This window comes from Maniola hyperantus, chromosome 17 (assembly GCF_902806685.2).
Source record: "Maniola hyperantus chromosome 17, iAphHyp1.2, whole genome shotgun sequence".
NCBI lineage: Eukaryota > Metazoa > Arthropoda > Insecta > Lepidoptera > Nymphalidae > Maniola > Maniola hyperantus.
Genome location: NC_048552.1, coordinates 9066295 through 9087327, shown reverse-complemented (window position 1 = coordinate 9087327; position 21033 = coordinate 9066295). Strand labels below are relative to the sequence as shown.

The 21033-nt window shown below is 35.6% G+C and overlaps 1 protein-coding gene across 3 annotated transcripts in view; it reads right to left on the bottom strand.

Moving 5' to 3' along the window:
• unc-13 overlaps positions 1-21033 on the bottom strand; it is a 394380-nt gene that overhangs the window by 330088 nt on the left and 43259 nt on the right. For all 3 annotated transcript variants that reach the window (XM_069504114.1, XM_069504112.1, XM_069504113.1), the window contains exons 2-3: positions 10489-10518; positions 9994-10096 (exon numbers count right to left, since the gene is read on the bottom strand). In XM_069504114.1, coding sequence (XP_069360215.1) covers positions 9994-10096; positions 10489-10518 — 133 coding nt within the window. The remainder of the gene's footprint in view (positions 1-9993; positions 10097-10488; positions 10519-21033) is intronic.

Here is a 21033-nt window from a genome sequence, read left to right as displayed (position 1 = left end):
AACTTTCAAAGAAAGTTAGTAGTTACATAAAAAGGTGTTGTGACTTTTTATAGATGCTGTATTATATAGAATGAAATAATAACTTGGTACGAGTACCTACTGTAAATCGTTTCTGTGCTTTTATGAACGCAAACCTACACTCAACGTTCCTACACAGCCCCCGCGCTAACCCGATGCGGGTAACGTGCAGGTGTGCGGGGCCTCCCCCCGCCTCAAACCCAGATTGCTATCTGTAGTCGCGAGTCGCGAACTGTAGTAGTTATGTTTGAAACCAAGTTAACCATTCAACCGTATAACAACTTAGCTTTTAAACGAAGTTTTCACACTTGAAATTGGTGTGACAGTAAAACGAGGATTTTGCTTAAAACAAACAGTGAATCGAGCGTTCATGGACAGAGTCAATAGGACTTTATTAAAGACCGTGACGTAACAACTTTTATTGGCTAAACTGGTTCCGAGAATGCGATAATGGTCAACACTAGCTCTTCTCAATCGTTAACTCTTGACAAAGTGGTCGTGGATGAATTATGAGGAAGAGTGGTACCATCGAACATGTAGTACAAGGTCGAGTGGAGGGTATATTAATTATAGTTAATATTGACTGTAATTTTAATGACATAGGCGAATCCTACACGTTCAATATTTATCACGATCTGTGGAATGACAATCGGAATTTGGGAATCTAGAAATCCTGTGAATATTGTGATCCGTCAATACTCTATTTTACACGCTCAAAAAATATCACGATATGGAATAAATCGCTGTGGATCACAATATTCATAGAACGTGTAGCCTTCAACCAAGTATACCTACGTCTACTGATGTACTTACGTAGTACGTACCCATAATTATGAAAACAATGTTTTTAATTTAACTTATAAGATAGGCTTGTTAAATCAAACAAACATTGCAAAATCTATACAAGCCAGAGTAGTTATTATACTTTTTAAGTTGTTTTGCCACCACAAAGACCTGTTGGATACCTAATTTGTCTTCGTTTGAAGCGAAGGTTGACCAGAAAATGCTAAGTGTATTCAGGAAACTTTAAGCAAAGTACACAACCCCAGAGAGGTTCAAACGAAACTTTACTAGAAATAAGAAAGTGAATAGATACACATTTTGCTTTACTTAGGTACTTTGTTTTCAATATAATATTTTTTTATTTAATAAATAAGTATTGAGCTTGGTCTCGTATTCCTTTGTGTTATTTCAAGGTCAACAAAAATTTTCACAGGTCACTTTAAAAAAATAAAGAAAAATATTGAAATAATATCTGGAGACCAATGTAAAACTTGTCTACACTGTTCTGTAAATAAAGTCTCTAATAATATTTTATTCATTTTTATGCATAATAGTTTTTGGTATAAAATCAGGCAAAATGCCGAAAAAATACCTGAGTACGGAACCCTCGGTGTGCGAGTCTGACTCGCACTTGGCTGGTTTTTTAAACATGTTTTGTATTCCTTACGAACCATGCTGTACACGTATGGTAATATCAAGTTTTAGTGTGACAAAAAACAAAAACAAAAAGTGTAGTGACAAACATAGCACGATATAATAATAATGCACGTTTTATTTTTGGAGCCTTAGTTAAGCAGGAAATAAATTTTCAAATTATTTACCTATGTTCAACATGTAAGTTTCTGCCACAGCATTTTAAGTAGGTAATTGCAATCTTTGAGATTGCATTGCGTGTTAGCCTTGACCATTATCTATTTTAGTACCAATTTGAAGGAAAATGATGAAAAAAATAGGAGAAGACGACAGGCCAAGGCCGTAGATATGTGTCAAAACATTATGATGACTGTAGGGTTTCCTAGTTTTACAAAAACAACGGATTAAGATGGTGAATGTATAGACTGACTAAAAAATAATAGGGTCGCGTCGCGTGGGGGTTGTTATTAATAATATTAATAAGAATATAATATCTACCCTTAAATCGTCTTTTAATATATTAATACGTTGATTGGAGACATGATATTCCTTGATATGCGAGATTTTTTTCGGCTTTAAATAAATCTACGTTTTATCTGAACATAGTGGATAACGGAAAATCAGGTTCGAATAGTAAATTAATATTACATTCCTAAGGAATAATCTAGTTTCATGATAAAATAGTGTATGCAATTTTTTGGGTATAGCATCCTGGTTTGCCTCTAGAATTTATTGGTAGCTATTACAGTTTAGTGCTGTATATCTTTTAAACTGTGTAAACGTCAATAAGCCTGAGATAGACAAGCGGGCTCTGGAACACGATTCAATTTAGATTCCTTCCAGCCAATATTTTACGGCCTGAGAGTGGAAATGTTATTATACCGAGGGGTTTGAGATCTTAGAGGAAATCTTGTAATAGTAAGAAAACGATTGCGGAGGTGAAACGGCATGATAACGTTAGTGTTATTGGTACCCTTTCACCTTACCTCCGTTCCCACTTGTCGTTTGTCGTTTGTCGCTTGATGTTCCAGTGGCAGTACACAGTACACTTTTGACACAAAATCGGTTTCCGACAAGTGTGAATAGCCTATATAAAATGTTCTGCCAATGGAACATCCTATTTAAATCCGGGCCTGACAAACGTCAAGTGGGAACAGACAAGTTTGCTGTTGTTATTGACACGTTTGGGATGGACATTGGACACCTAAATCCATTGATCAAGCCATTGATATAAAACATATAATATAGAATAATTGACATAGATGGCAGATCACGAACAAAATAACATCGCTCAAGTGGCCACGATTTTTTAAAAACAAAAATATTTATTCTAAAATACAACTTAACACCTAAGCAATAAGTCTAAAGATTTGACTAATTTGAAATAAGGTCAAACTATAAAAAACGGAAAATTGCTTTTATTTTTCGGTCCGCTTTTAAAGCATTTAATCGCTGCCTAACTCACAAAAAATGTAAAACAAACTAACAAAAGCAGGGATGAAACAAACCTCATTGGCTGGGTAGTGGGTAGGTCGTTACCCACAACATAAGTGAGTAAAATAGAGTACGAGATTTTATATACAACTAGCTGATGCCCGTGGCTTCGTCCGCGTGAATTTAGGTTTTTAAAATCCCGTGGAAACTCCTTGATTTTCCGGGATAAAAAGTAGCATGCGTCACTCTCTAGGTCTTAAACTATATCCATGCAAAAAATCACGTCGATCTGTTGCTCTGTTGTGGCGTGATTGAAGGACAAACCGACAAACAAACACCTTAGCACTTATAGTATTATGGGTAGTGATGCGAATAAACTTTGCTTCTAAGTATAACAATTCACAACATGATATGTTCTATCAATTTTCTATTCTATACTCTATCTATTGGTGAAAACTCCAATTAAGGTTTTTGAGATTAGAGCTTTTACATATGCAAATAGTCATTTCTAGCCAACTTCGAATAAATGAATCCTTGTTCACAAATCAGTACAGACTTTTCTTTCTTCTGATCATAATTATATTTTCTCTGAGGGCAAACAAAAAAAAAGTCGGAGGAAAAAGGTGAAAATAAAACAAAGATGGTTGGATAAACAAATTGTTTATGTGATGAGATAGAATAAGATTCACGTCAATGCTTCCACGTAAATTAAATACAAAACTGAATAGGGTTCTGTGGAAATGAAATCCCACCCGATACATTAAGTCCTTATTCAACAAATTTGGCTTCCCATTTCCAGCTCTGCGTCTAATTGCTTTCGTTGAGACTCAGACAAATGTGCGTTATTAGGCTATAAATGACGCATGATACTTTGTTACTAACAATTGGATCCATTTTACGCTACGGACAAATCATATCGGAAATTGGGTGCGCGGAAAAATGCGAGCAGATTTCCGACAAATGACGCCGACAAATCAAATGTTCTGGTAATTACAAAAAAAATAAAAACCGACTTCGTTACATAAACACTAAAAATTGAAAAATAATTTAATTTATTACCGAATATATTATGTATACAAGAGTTAATATAGTTCCATAATAATACTTCTTGGTGCCGGTGCCAATTAGCTTTAGCTGCGCGAATCGTCTAGACTTCATATTTTTATGGGACTCCACAATGGCACCTCATTGGCACCGACCCCAAAAAATATTATTATGGAACTATATTAACTCTTGTATACATAATATATTCGGTAATAAATTAAATTATTTTTCAATTTTTAGTGTTTATGTAACGAAGTCGGTTTTTATTTTTTTTGTAAAAATTTTTTATTTCACAATTTTTAGTGGCCCCATGGAATTATGCTATGACTGGTTAAAAATCTACTGTTTACTAAGCTATTACACTGATCGCGAGCAATTTACTCTTATCCGTTGAGGAGTTCCAGTATCTATCTTCGAAGATGTTCATCAGATCTTCACCAAATTGAAATGGGACCAACTTTGAAGTATACCCTTTCAAACAAAAAAAGAATTTTCAAAATCGGTCCAGGCGTTTTTGAGTAATCGGGGAACATACATAAAAAATAAAAAAAAAAAAAATAAAAAAAAAAAAAGATTCCGACGAATTGAGAACCTCCTCCTTTTTTTGAAGTCGGTTAAAAAGGGGCTGCACTTGTATATCAGCCGTCAAAGTAAGGTTACTGTTATAGTAAAACTGGTCACCAAAAAGCAAATTTAAGTTGCACAAATCAAGTTTCGTTAACTTTTTATCATGGACCTTAATAGACCTTACCTACTCTCTCTTATTATTTTTTTGTCAAGCATTAGAAAATCAAATGTTAGATTCGTGAAATAATTTTGTATTTGAATGTACATAAACGCCTCGCCTATTTTACTGTCGGTCGAGTTGACTATCCAAAAAATTGAAAAAAAATGCAAAGTGGCATCTTGGCCATTCGGATGAGTTTCTTTCAGTCGAGATGTCACCCAAGTCAATCTTACCATGGAGGTACGGAGATTGTTGTGCAACCCACTTGCTTAGTTTTTGGGGGACAAGTTTAACTTTACTAGGTACGAAATAACGATTATTATCTATATACTTACAGCTTTATAGTTATTTTATTGTATTTATATCCATAGTACTTACCTTGTCATTTGTTGTACACAATAACGTCAAAGTAAAATGGACCTAAAGAGCCTTGAATGATTTTAACTTTGCAACGTTTCCGCTTGGAGCGCTGGCTTCATACGTACGTGGCGTACTATAGATGTACAGACAAACTTGAGCTTTAAAACAAGGCCTATAAGATCCAGTTTACTATAATGTGGAAGTGTTTCGACATTAGAATACTATCAACGTTGGTGAGACATAAAATCTTGTACTAAGCGTACTGACAGACAGACAGACGGACGGACAGTGGAGGTCTAGTGACAGGGTCCTGTTGGCACCCTCAGGTACGAAACCCTTAAAACAGGACAGGACAGTTTTGCTAAGTAGGTAACATGAAGTTTAAAGGGTGCCAAAAGTTATAGACTAGGTTTACCAATTACAGGCAATATTAGGGTTGGAAGTGTCTATTTCCTTTATTTAGATTGTGGGTGTTGTGGAACGACATGTATCGTTACAGTTCCGCCATTATACGCAGATGTGGACGAAACTTTATAGTTAGAAACAAGCGTGGGTAATGTTTGCGCAAGTTTAAATTGGCTTTTGTACTATCTACTCGTGAAATTAATTCACAACTTGCACATAATTAACAACTGCCAAAAATAGTGTAGGTATGCTTTACTCCAATCCATTTGTTTGACACTTTGTATTTTTTTTAATTTGCATGGCAGCCATTTTGCAATTCGCCATCTTGGTGTTTGCATTTCGCCATGTTTTTTGAAGGTACGGTTATTAATTTGTTTTGCGTAACTTTGCGCGTCTGCATTTTGGATGTCTAAATGAAAAAATTGTTCCTTCAGAAGTGTAAATTGGACCTTGTCGTGAATATTAATAACCTTGCAAAATTTAAATATAAGATTTTCATTTGTTTTTGCTTTAAGTTTGATATTTAAAGGTACAATAGCTTTTAAAATCCTTAGTTGCAACTGATAAATGTGCTGTAGGTGTGACTTGTCCGTTCGGCCATAGCTGCTCAACCCATAAGCTATTATGGAGTCGGCAAGAGCATTGTACAGCATCATTTTGACTTTATAATGTAACCGCTTTCTAATTATAAATAAGTTTGCCAAGAATGCTCTGAGTTTATCACACACATGCTTTATATGTTCATGCCAGTTGAATTTGTGATCTATTATTAATCCTAAGTATTTATGCGAACTAACTATTTCAATAGTGGGACAGTTACAGTTACATTGAGGTTGATGCAAACAATTATGATTATGGGCAATGAGTTTATGTTTTAACATGCTGTTAGCCTTTAAATTTGGCGAATGTATGTGTATTAATTTAGTCTTCTGAGAATTTAATATTAGACCACTGTCATGACACCATTTGTTCAAAAGAGGTCCACGAATACCTGTGTTTTCTAATCTTTCAATAAGCTTCTTGTGATCTAATGTATCAAAGGCACGAGAAAAGTCAATAAATAAAGCCAGAACATGCAGTTTTTGATTCATCCAAAAGTTAACTTGATCTGTGAAATCCGACAATAACATAGTCGTATTCTTACTGGGCCTAAAACCAAACTGTCTAGAGCTAAAAATATCATTTTTTTGGTAGAACACATGTATTTGATTACAGATATATTTTTCTACTATTTTATCTATTGAAGATGTTAGTGTAATTGGCCTATAATTATTACTATATACTTATGTTGGTATGGCAATAGAATTACACACTGTGTAAATTTCAACTCTCTACCTATGTGTTTCATGAGATACAACAGCCCACTGACAGATAAACGGACAGATGGACAGACGGACAAACAGCGGAAGCTTAGTAATAGGGTCCACTGGCACCATTGAGTACGGAACCCTACGTAAGTAAAACACATTGCCTAATTCCTAAAGCGTAATGTCATAACAACAATCTACGCGAACATAAAAACGGTAAATCCAGAAGTCAAAGCAATAACATTTTACTCCAAAACTCGTTACTCTAATCTTTATGATAACACTGCAGGCACACTTCAAGAAAATAACATAATTGCCTCAATTACTTTTCAGATTTTAAATGCTACCCAACCAGAAACAAACAAACAAGTACTTCCTTACATAGTTTTGAAAATCTATACTTCTTCTTCTTGTCCTTATCCCATGCCATGTGGGGTCGGCACTACAAGTTCCTACTTCCACTCACTTCTGTCATCCGTCAATGCATTGTCGGACTCTTTTAAATGCACACCCAATCCATCCATTACCTATTTGGTCTTCCTCTCCTCTTTTTTCCTTCTACAAACGTGCATATGATTTACATTTAGATAATTTCAAAGGGATTTTTGCAGGGAAATCTTCGAGTTTAGAGTTTTCTCCAATTTCTAGAGTCAATAAAGTCCTGTAAAAATTGGCCTCAACATGTCTGGTGTATAAAAACTTGCAGTACCTACTCTTTTTGTCATCGGTATTATTCACAAAGGATTTCTGTGGTATAACTTATCCTAATCAATGAGTAAATTGGTGCTTGACCTAATTGTATTCATATGATAGCTTTTTATTATTACGAAATATTGCTATCTTTATGGTTCGATGCAAGTCTTACGGCAATGTAACAAGAGTAAAAGATATACGAAAATATTACTATATCACTTAAAATGTATAATTAGCTCTGAGCTTACTTCTTAGTAATCCTGTGTGACACATCTCTCTTTGGCAACGTCGCGTCGTTGTAAAAGCCGTAAGAAAGCATAACGACGCTGTACTGATTGTGCTTAGGCTGCTGATGTACTATGAGACTTGATCTATTTAATTCATTGGTCATTTTCATGGCCTAGTTTGACAGCGACATAACCTATATTATGTATTTCTTTTCCAATATTTTGCAATTGCCCACCTGTAAATACGTATGGAAAGATAACCATTGCAGTTATCGCATGTGACTTGCAATTGATAACAGAGGCACCGATCAATACTGTCATCTGATATAGCCGCGAATATTTTATTAAATCAATTTTATGGCTTTTACATCCATTCCAGCCCGTAAAAATGTAATTGTAAGGCACAGACAGGCTCGTAACAATAACGTGATAGGATATAAAAGTTTATTGACTGGAATTTACTTATTTTACGCTACTTTGCTAAAATATGGAGAGTTTAAAAAGGTGGCGAGGGCTTTTGCTGGTTAAGCCTGGCAATTATTGAGCGAAAAGCTGACAAAATCTAGTAGGTAACTATTACATAATAAAATATTTGTAAATCAGAGAACGACAAATTCCTGTCCTTTAGTACTGTAATTTGTCAGGAATACAATCATAGTTTAGTAATTTTTGATGGCCAGTATTTTCTCAGTGATTCAGAGGCGAAAAATAGGATCAGCGTTTTTGGCACCATGTCCATGGATGTTGATTATGGAAGTAGATATATTTTTATGTAGAGATACTATTTTGGAGCCGTAGATTTTATATTGGAAATATTCTATTTATTTGGCATTAAATTCATTATTTTCTTACCAAGAGAAAAATATGGCTAGAGAGATTTTTAATTTTAAAAGTTTCTCTTCAACTTAACTAATTTACTACTATCTTCGATTGTGGGGGTCCGATAAATAGCCAATCACAAAAGTCCTGAAGGAACATTGAAAATGAAAATGAAAATGAAAATCTTTTTTATTCGTATAAACTTTTACAAGTGCTTACGAATAGTCGGATGCATCTACCACTGGTTCGGAATGCCTTTCCTGCCGAGAAGAACCAGCAAGAAACTCGGCGGTTGCTCTTTTCAAATATTTGATATAGGTACAAAATTGTGCCATGTATAAAATAGTATTTGCAGTCTTGTGCGTTGCTGGAACGAGCTGCAGGTCCAATCCACGCTCTTTTATCATTTAGATAATCTTCAATTATGTAATATGCATTCGATCCTATTGGTTGGTTTAACACATCCCTAACTACGCTTTCACGTTCAAAGGGCTGGCTTGCCTAGCTATAGATAAATAAATAAATTAAATGTAGATAAATAGGATGATCGACGACGACGACGACTATTAATGAATCCATGATTAAAATTTTAAATAGGTAATTTTTTTTTTTAATGTAGGTCACTTGTTTCGCTTAGAACTTTACGAACCGTAATTATACAATCAATGTGCTCACCAAACTAGATCATAATAAATAAAGCCTAAATAATATACCATGGGTCACGTTACGTAAAATATAGTAAATAATTAACTAATTCATATAGTAAATAATGGAACAACCAAATTTACACCGTAAACATCCTTATTTCTTCATACATAGAACACATAATACAGCAACATGTGTGTCTAAGATGACGCATCATAAATAACGCGGATCAAAGGCTTCATTCATCTTGGCCTAATCTCAGTGATATGGGTACCACTAAGACGTTGCTACTTGCTACAAAAAATCATATTGCAAAGCCACATATGAACCTGAGATGTAAGAGCCATAGAGTATATGGCGTAGACTATTCAAAGTAATATCAAAAGATTAATGGAGAAGTACGAAAATGTTCGGGTATTCTTAATTATTTATCAATGTTCTAATAATTCAAGACTGTACAATGATTAATTAAAAAATGTTCATCTATTCTTCTTTAATTGTAGCTAGTTTTAGTTGTGGGGTACTAGATGGCGCTAACTAATAAAATATTGCGCTTACGAAATGTTTGAACTCTAAATCTATTGACACATCTGCTAACGGTAAATGGAGATGCAAACTTTTTTTATTTTATTGTGGGATAGACTTACGCTTGACGCCAACCATGCCTGAGAAACAGAGCAATGATAAGGTGGTTGGACTTTGGAGCGCGTTTGCCTAGAAGATGCCTATTCACTCTTGCTCTGAAGGTTTCTAGTTTTCCTTTGTTTGACGGTTGGTTTCTATTGTTGGTATGTATGACTATGTGTGGTATAGGATTGTGGTGGAGTTCAAGAGTTGTGCAGCCTTTTATAGCGCTAACAAGTCGCAAGTAAGTAGATTATACAATAAAAGCACTCACAAGAGGAAGTCCTGTTCCCAGCTCGGAGTCGGGCCCTTCACTGTCACCGTCGTCGACTTGACATTCTGTAGTTTGAGAGTCACGTATGTGTTGAATTGAGTTGCTGCAAACAAAAATAAACTATATAAAAGAGAATTATAAAGTCTTGTTTTCTGAATCAGTACCTACTTACTACCTAACAATTTCTGTAAACTCTTTGCTCTAATTATTGTAGTGAGAAAATGAATGTTACTTTTGGAAGGATTATTTACAATTTAAAAATGTATTTTATTCTAACTCCTTGACCTATTTTCAACAAAATTAATTATACTTGTTCGAGTTTTGAAAAAGTTGCAATTAATTAACAACGATAAAAAAGGGGTGAATGCTATCTACGCTACATTATATTCCAGGAGACATAGATAAATGGCCATTTTTCAGTTTATAACGACAATTAAAATTTAACCGTTTTACAACAATTTAAAATAAAATATTAAAGAAATAGAGTTTTCTTACCTTGAATACCAACGTAGCGCGCCTTTTTTACTGCAAAGAAAGTAAAAATATTACATGACTTATAAGTTTTTTTTTTAAATTCAAATACAAGTTAGCCCTTGACTGCAATCTCACCTGGTGGTAAGTGATGATGCAGTCTAAGATGGAAGTGGGCTAACCTGGAAGGGGTCTGTCAGTTTTATTAAACCCAATGCCACTTTGGTTTCTATACGGCATTGTACCGGAACGCTAAATCACTTGGCAGCACGGCTTTGCCGGTTGGGTGATAACTAGCCACGGCCGAAGCCTCCCACCAGACTAGACCAGAAATTTAGAAATTAAAAAATTCCAAACCCCTGCCAGGAATCGAACCCGGGACCTTCCACTAATAAACCACAGTGCTTACCACTACGCCAGAGAGGTCGTCATAATAATATAATCAGTTTATATTCGGTTGTGATGACTTTTCTGTACTAGTGCAGCTATTTAATGGACATACTACGGACTGAAACGGATTCACACCCCGTTAAGCAATTATATTCTTACCTATTAGAGTCAGAGCCTAGTGGTTAAATCGTAGCCCTTCTTTTCGGGAGCTCTGGGGTTGGATCCCGGGCAAGCACCTCTAACTTTTCGGAGTTATGTGCGTTTTAAGTAATTAAAATATATCACTTGCAAACATTGTGAGAAAACCTGCATGCCAGAGAGTTCAACATAATATTCTCAAAGGTGTGTGAAGTCTGATAATCTGCAGTGGCCCAGCGTGGCACACCCATCTCATTCTGAGGGGAGACCCGTTCTCTGTAGTGGGCCGGCGATGGGCTGGTCATGGACCATGGTGATGATCCCTACGTCTCCTTATCCCTAGCCCAAACTTTACGCTTTGTGTGGGAAAAGAGATGGAATTTTAGTCATGGTTAAATATGCCTATTATGCCTAATATTCTAAATGAAATAGGATCTAAATTGTACAAAGAAGATAAAACGAGCAACTGAGCATATTTAAGGAATAAAATTATTTCAATCAGTGCCCTTATTATAAATGCGAAAGTGTGTTTGTTTGTTGGTTTGTCTTTCAATCACGTCGCAACGGTGCAACAGATTGACGTGATTTTTTGCATGGTTATAGATAAAGACCTGTAGAGTGAAATAGTGTAATTTTTATCCCGGAAAATCAAAGAGTTCCCACGGGATTTTCAAAAACCTAATTCCACGCGAACGAAGTCGCAAGCATCAGCTTAATTTATATAAAACGCAATATTTACAAATAGTTGTTCAATTTCCATGCATTGCTTAGCTTTAAAAATTACGCGTTACTTATAAAATGTGGTTGCGTGAGACACGAAATATAATTACTAACTAGAACAACTTAAATCGATAAAGGTTGTTAGCTAGAAGGTAAAAACTACAATAATGACACAAGTTATTATTTTTGAACTACAAATAATTATCGGGTTCATACTTCACGATTGTGTTAAAGATAATTGTTTATAACTTAATTTAATATTTTGAATTATAGTTTTATTCAGTAGCTCAGCTCAGCTTAGAGCAAAGTTAAACGTCTTCGCACATTACATCCACCACTCCGACTCGACTCACGGTACCTAAAGCATCGAAATATGAGCTTTGTATTGTGTTATTTAGAGTGGAATTTTCAATTAAATGATTTATTCAATAAAATGCAGGTACAATTAGGTCTCCATGCTGAATATGAACCATTAATTCTACCAAGACTGATGGTGTTTGAATGTTAACATAAAATTTAAATTTAAATTAAAAACATTTTGCAATTTTCCAACCGTAATCATTCCTAAATATCTGTTTTATAAGACCTGTAACTGTTACAAAAATAAACCCTTGTCGACCACCAATTTATGGATGGTTACAGTGTAAGATCCATAACTAGGTATAGGTAAAATCGCAGTCAACAGTAGTTCATTGTAGAAAACGTATCTTTTCCGCTCCATCTAAGTCTGAAATAGTCTATACTTAGTATTAATCTACGATCTTTGAAGATTTCATGTGTTTGTCGAATAAAGCCTAACCTAGATTTGAGATACAGATATTGTTGCGATATTTCTAGCCGCAGCCCCACAAAATGTCAAACACATGAATAACGTTCGTGCCCTGTGAAGTACAGTCAGCAACAAAGCTAGGTATGCACCTGCCCATAGTAGCTTGTACTGGCGGGTGCAAACCTAGCTTTGTTGCTGACCCTACATAATATCGTCAAACACTAGCTTATGCCGGCGATTTCGTCCGCGTGGACTATACAAATTCCAACCTCCTATTTAATTCCCTTAGGGGTTGAATTTTCCAAAATCCTTTCTTAGCGGATATCTAGGTCATAATAGCTATCTGCATGTCGAATTTCAGCTCAATCGGTCCAGTAGTTCCAGTTGTGCGTGATAGATCAATCAATCATATCAAAAATTGAGACACATTTTGTTTTATTAATAAGACAACTTTTAAAGTTTTCAGGGTGCAAGGAATATCAAACAATTACATTGATTTATTTATTTGTTTATTTTGTGAGACAAGAAGTATTTCATATCTGTCTTTAGGTTTCAAGCCATTGGACCGCGAAACGGTAGCAGACATGCAGACAGATGTACCTACATTCCCATCCATACTAATATTATAAATGCGAAAGTGTGTCTTTCTGTCTGTTCATCCTTTCAACCGATACTTGCATCCCGGGGAAAGACATAGGTTACTTTTTATCCCGAAAGTCAAAAAGTTTCCACGGGGTTTCTAAAAATTTTAATTCACGCGGATGAAGTCGCGGGCATCATCTAGTTGGTAATACTAGTGTAGATTATGTAAATACCAAATCGAGAGTTTTCCTAAGATACATTGCATAAAATTTTATAATATTATGCTTAACTTTATAAAGGTCGATGTAGGATAACACGGCGCCCGAATCTATGAATATTTGGTGGAAAGATTTGTTGCCAAACAATAACAAATAGGGTAGGTACATTTGCATAATGTGTTCATATTATCTGCTAAATAATACATCAAGGTCGTCTACAAGTAGTCATACAGTGTATACTTTACTATTAATAATATAGAAAACCTTTTCTCTCATCATTATGAACACATTATAAAATTTGCTTGTGTGAAAAAAAATTAATAAGCACCATTTTTCACATGGGTACCTATTTAACACTTAGGTACCTATAGTATGCAAGTTTAATCTATAGCAAGCACATGGAAAATAACAGTTCCCCTGTTTGAAAAAAATATCTTAAATCTTAGATAAAATATACAACCCTGTAGGTAATTTTTCGTCAAAGTCAAACACATAAATCTTAAATTTTAAAAAAATATCTTAGAACCTGTCAAATAAAAGTTACAATAACAAAAGCACACAATAACTGTCCAGAAGAGACGACAAAAGACATTTTTTATTAAGGTTAAGAAAACAATTTTGACCTCAAATCTATATTGTCTCGTTCAAATTAATTATTCAGAAAGGCGTAGGTGCAGACGAAAGGCAAAATTTTATTTATTATTCATAAGATAAAACAAATACAAAAATATAAACCTGAAGAATTATGTAAATGTGAACATTTTGAAGACGAGCGCTGTCTATCCTGCCATCTTTAACTAAGCCCGTATACTAACAACAATACTATTATGGGATTGTGTCTGCACCATTTACATAATCTATCTGAAATAGGCTTACACGTTCGGGACTCTGTCCGTGGGAGTGGCCAATCGAGAGCGAGCGGCCTTTATTCTACTTATAATACTTAAACTCGTATCTTCCTTAAAACAATATATTATGTAATCTGATTATTTACTAATTGAGTGGAAGCTCACGTTCACTTTATATCCTTCGAGGAAAAGAGCATCAATTATTTTTTGAAAATTAAAGAAAGCTAGCAGATACCTGACGTGTGCTACTACGCTAAAAAAACTCTAAAACCATCTTCAAATTTATTTCCTTTCTAATGAACATCGTTTGGGCACATCGGTTGAATAGTTTCAAAGTCTATAACGGACACTTCACTTTGTAAATAAGATTATTATATAAGTAAATTCCAAGAATTAAGGTTTTTAGCCAATCAAACCTCTAACTGGCAAACTGGTTGACTGGTAACTAATTTTGTAGCATTGTTTAGGAATATACCTACTTGGGCTTTAACATTGCGTCTATATAAATTCAATTTCAAAGGACCACAAAAAATTACGGGTGGTTATGTGTTGAATAAACAATGAGAGGCTCTACGTTGGAGCTCGACTCCCGTCTTCTACTCACCCAATTTTCAATAATATTGCCGAATGTGTACCACTTCGAGACCTAACATACGTAGGTACGTGTCTAAAAATTGCCTCAGGAATTATTTAATCTGCAATCGGTCCGGTCAAATGTATTTGTTATTTATTAGGGAGATCGCATAGCGCTGCAAGCATCGCAACCGACGCAATAGCTGCCAGAACCAAAAGTTACAGTACTGAAAGCGCGAGTGATGTTTGCAGAATCGGGGCGCTCTGCTGTATAAAATGCACAAGAAGAGAACGCGTCAGCACCAGTCTGTGGTGACCTCATCAGCATTCTTCTATATGCCCGATGCAGCCATATTTTGCTGCTAACATTTCACACATAATATATAACTAGTTGCTGCCCGCGACATTGCACCGTTCGCGTGGATTTAGTTTTTTTAATCCCGTGGAACTCTTCGATTTTCCGGGACAAGAAGTAGCCTACGTACTTTCCTGGGATGCAAGCTATTCCTCTACTAAATTTCGTCAAAAACGGTTGAGCAAATGAACCATGAAAAGCAAACAGCCAGACAGACACACTTTGGCATTTATAATATTAATTAATATGGATTGGGAAATGCGTTACGTTTTAGGCTTCTTGCAAGTGTTTTCGTGTTATGCGATCACAATTCACAATTAGTCTGGTAAGGAATCTGTCTTTAATCAAATTACGATATATCCTTGGATCATGATTGCGTCCAGCACGATAGCTTGATATACAGCCTTTGACAGATTGCTAACTGCCTGCAGAGTAAAGTAGCTACCAATTACAGCGCATGTAGGTCAGGTCAGAGGCCTCCATTACTAAATAATAAATGGTATATCAGAGCAATAGTTAAAATTAATAGTTCATATAGCCTTCCTGGTAAGTAACTTACCCTTTATTTTAATACACATCTTTTTCATCTCAATACGAGTTACTACCAGCCATTATACATTAATAGATCAGTAGGTCAGTTAGGCAAGTTTTTCAAGGAATTATGTATTGTAATGTAAGTAAATCTAAGTTGATAGAAAATCTGTCTTTTTAGGGTCCCATAACTCAAAAGGAATGTGAAAATTATGATGAACCGAAAAAAAAAATTAAAATGTGGTCATGAACTAATAATTAGTATTTTCAACTGTCAAAGTAAGATTACCATACCAGGTAGGGTATCATATGAAAGCGCTTTACCTGTACATTCTAAAACAAATATTTATTTAATTTTTTGCATAATAATTATTGATTTATCGTGTTAAATGTCGAAAAAATACGACTGTAGTACGGAACCCTCGGTGCGCAAGTCTGACTCGCACTTGACCGGTTTTTTTATTTACTGGGAAAATACTACCAGGGCGACCTATTTGAACTCGCAACGGAATGATGCATCAACCCTACACAGCTGACAACTGTTCTGCAAATAAATGCAAGCTCCGCTGTAATTAGAGTTTTTATCCACGTTGCGACGTATACTGTATGTATTTGGGTTAACAGGGTAGTTGTTTGTACATTCCTCTTTTTAATTTAACAAGGGTGAATCCAAAAATGAAAGGGTTAGATTTTACTTCGTTGATGTTTTCATATTTATGTTTCTAAATTTAATATCCATACTTAATATTACTTAATTATCCGCGTCATATCTGGGAGACAGCATCAAGACTGGGAGCCGCAGCAGAAATGGCTGAAAACGGTAAGCGGCACAAGTATGCATCACTTACCGAGAGTTACATTTTTGTTCCGTTTGCCGTAGACAAACTATGGTCCAACCCTTCTCACTTTGAGAGAAGACCTACGCTCAGTAGCGGGACGGTAATAGGTTGATCATGATGATGACCCAAAAATAAGAAGGTGTCTCAAGGACATTGCCCAATATATCCCGGAAATATTTCCCTACACCTATAAATAACCCTCAATCGCAGCCAGACGCGACGTAGCATCCTACAGTGTAGTGTGCAAGGGGTTAATGAATTATGTTCACCGTGACCGTGGGATGCTCTAAGTACTAATGGAGGCCTTTAGGTCGCGCCTTATCAATCAACGAGGGATATAACATACCACATCTGACTTCAAAAGACTATAATTTTAGAAACACAAAATCAATTTATTTATATAGTAAATTCTTTACTACTACTATTTTGGATTTTACTGTGTGCTGAATGCGGTGCATTCCTAGATCCTTTCACATAGGACAACTAAGACTGCAGTTTTGAATATTAGTTTTAAAGACTGTAAAGATAATAGCTGGGATCAACAGCTCAACGTACTCTCCGAGGGATGAAGGTCATGTCAAACTACCCAATTCGGATCTCCAAAGTCGGTGACGCATCCAGTTTCCGACTTGGGTCATCGTTGCTTAAACAAGTTGGATTGGCTGGATAAGGAAGAATGAGGACTGGATGTGGTGACGTTTATTACAAACGCATAGTCTACCAGTCGACTTCCATAAGCTGAAATGAGAATATTATTGTTTATTAGATGATGATTAGATACAATAAACTCTTCATTCTTGAAGCGCACGAAGAAAAAGCTTTTTAGTAAATATTTCGTCCAACTTATTTTCAAATGCATTTTAATGATTTCATTTCGTATTAAACTGTGGCTCTACTATAATTCGGATGTTAGTTACTTAACTGCTAAATGCATGTTTTTGTTCATCTCGCCTGTTTCATTTTCTCGCTTCATCCATTAGGCCGTTCTAGACATAGCTTGACATACATATTGCTTGTGTAATGAAGATGGGTAGATTGTGCTTTTTGGGTCAATTAGGTGGATGTTCCAGAAAAAGTTATACGTTGCACTAAAAGCTATATTAAAACTAAATTATAGACGCTAAAACGTTTCCATCATTGCCAATTTTATTTTTGTTCATGTTGTTTTGATTTGCCAGGTGCATCTGTATTACTTACCTCACCCTCATAGCCCGATGAGATGGCAAAAAGATACAACTAAAGACGGCTTGACGTGCTGTTCGAGGCACCTTCCACACTCCCCAATTTCTCACCACCTTACTGAAAAAAATTGACAGAAAAACTTTTTTGTCCCAACCGAATAATATAGCCACTAGACTAATGTAGTTACGAGCTTGTTCTTCGTAAAATCCTTTTGAACAATCAAATTGGTTAATCTTCTACGACTTTATTGAAATTTTCGCCATTTTAATATCTTGATTAAAATGTCCCAGAACCTACATACGCAACAAGAATTAATGAATCCCGTTTGTCGTGACAGAAGCCAGAGCTAATTTCTCATGTTCCAAGATGAACGAATGCCGTGGAAACACAATAGGAGAGCCTTTATGGCAAACATTATTGTAATATTTTACGAGAACATACTTTTGGACATAGTAGGCATCTTAATTTTATGTGTCTCGGTTGCTACTCACGAAAGAACAAAGTGTTTCTATTTCATTATTAGATAAGCCTTTGTACTTATTTTATATTTAAGTTTTTTTTTAATTTATAGACTAGCGCTTGGCTGGAATCAGACCTGGTGGCAAGTGATGATGCAGCCTAAGATAGAGCGCGCTTGCCTAAAGATGCTTATTCACTCTATTCACTAAGACTCTAGACTTGAAGATACTCATATTATAATTGAAAAAGTCAACTTATTGGATTATTGGAGGTGTTATCATCATTATCAACCGATAGACGTCCACAGCTGGATATAGGTCTCTTGTAGGGAGTTCCACACGCAACGGTCTTGCACCAACTGAATCCAGCGGCTCCCTGCGACTCGTCTGATGCCATCCGTCCACCTAGTGGGGGGTCTTCCAACGCTGCGCCTTCCCGTGCGAGGTTGCCATTCCAGCACCTTGAGACCCTAACGTTTATCGGTTTTCCGGACTATGTGCCCTGCCCATTGCCACTTCAGCTTCGCAACCCGTTGAGCTATGTCGGTTACTCTAGTTCTCCTACGGATCTCCTCATTTTTGATTTGATCACGTAGAGAAACGCCAAGCATAGCTCTGTCCATCGCCCGCTGAGTGACTCTGAGCTTTCCTATGAGGCCCATAGTTAGTGATCATGTCCGAGACATAGTCAAATGTTATAGGAATTTGATAATGATTTTGATAATTGTTTTTTACTTATTTTGTTTATAAAGTGCCTGTCTTATTTTGTTTATAAAAAAAACGGATAAATCACAGTTGTTATTAAACAGTTTGTCGAAATGTTTTCAAAAAGTTTAGAATTTCGGTTTTAGGATAGCAAGTGAAAACTTTTCGTTTCCATACCGACGCCGACGGAAACAGTAAACCACAACACGTGTGTGTTGTGTGTGTTCCAGAGCTTAATATTCGCAAGCTGATTTTTTTTTCTTTATTTCAATACGTTTCGTGTCACTCGATTTATTTCATTGCATTTTTCGGTTTATCTTCGCACGTACCCCGTTTTTCACTAACAAACGGTAGTGTCGATATGATCGATAAAACTTTTTTTATTAAAATACCATTTAAGCTTCCTTTGTACCAGCTTTTGTGCGTGACTTCGCTCACATGAGTTTGGATCGAGCTGGTATTAAGTATATCTGAAACTTAGAACTGTGAAATTCGTCAATCTTTCGTGAAACAAGCCTAAGCAAACGACAGGACAACCAAAGAAAGGAACAAACAAACTATTATAGACATCACAGAATTTTTAATGAACTACTAGAAATTGAATCTACTGTCTTTGGGGCAACGCGCAGCGCGTTTTGAAGCAAAACTTCTGTAGGCACGACTTGAGAGTAACTGCCGTTTTTAGGCTGCCATATTTCTATTTTTACTTATTACAACAATTCGTCAAATACGAAGTACATACTTATTCTGAAATCTGTGGTGGTAAAAACTATTACTTCTGTTTTTTTATTTATTTATTCAGATACAAGTTATCCCTTGATTGCAATATCACCTGGTGGCAAGTGATAATGAAGTCAAGATGTTAGCGGGCTAACCTGGAAGGGGTATGGAAGTTTAATTAAACACATACCCCTTTGGTTTCTACACGGCATCGAACCGGAACCCTAAATCGCTTGGCGGCACAGCTTTGCCGGTAGAGTGATAAATGATTTTAAGCTTATTTCGTGGTTTAACGACACAGTTGTAGTGTATAAAACGGGTACATATCACGATTAATTAGGCGATTTTTCACTGCCGAAGGTATGTACTCGTTTTTACAATACCTACAATATTACTTACTACAATTTCTTAATAAATGTCGTTGGGATTTTATTGAAACGAAGAATATTTCAAGGCATTTTCGTGTAAACCGGCATCCCATTTTCTTGTTCTTAAAGCGTCTCGAAAGCTTTTTGCTCGCGCTTGTCAATCGCAGGCGTTAAGAAAGCGAGCTCCGATGCAGGGGTGGAGATTGGAATCGCTTGATGGCTCATTATTTTCTTAGCCAGAATTCATTTCCATTTTAACTTATAGTGGAACTTGTAATTAATTTAAATTTGATTTGCCATTCATACCCATATTTAATGGAGATTTACAATGGGTTAGTTCTCAATAATTATTATATTGGCTTTAAAAATATGATGTAGAAGGTCTAAGCAAAAATGAAACATTATTTAGGTTATTAATGTGGCTAATTCTTTTGTACACAATCTCTAAACTAAACTAAAATGGCACGTCTAAATCTATTGCTATCCCTTTCATAATGTTGCTTGCGGAAAAGGATGGCACTAGATTTAGACCTGTTAATTTAGTTTAGTTTAGAGATTGTGTACAAGAGAATCGACCTTATTGAAGGAAATCGTGTTCAAGGGCGGCGGTCATCAGGTGACCCACCTGCTCAATTTTGCTCGCTATTTTTATTTAAAAAATCAAAATAATATAAAACAGCTTCAATAAAATTATTAATGCTCGACCTAATCCTAGTTTTACAAGTGTTCAACCTATTACGAAGTTTTTAAGTTTGAACACTATTAAATGTTAACAGTTCAAATGGCATAGGTACTCATTGAAATTGAAATAATTGGAAAGCATTTGACCTTTGCAAACGAAGTTTTGAATTATAAACACAAGTTACCGTTTGAAACGGAAAGAGTTTTGAAATAATCATAGCTACGATAAACAAGGGTTTAATCGAAAGAAAATTCGAAATTTTGTATTAATCTTGATATTAACGACTACTGAACATGCAACTGTTCTTTAATAGTTCAAACTATTTACTAAGAAGTAGGTCATTGATCTTGGTATGTGGGTTTCTGAGAGTTGTGAAAGTTAATATTACTACCGTATAATGTGAAACAAATGTTACTTCTTTTTAATCAGCTGTTTTTACCTTTTTCATGATTACAAGTAAGCACTTGACTGCGATCTCACCTGATGGTAAG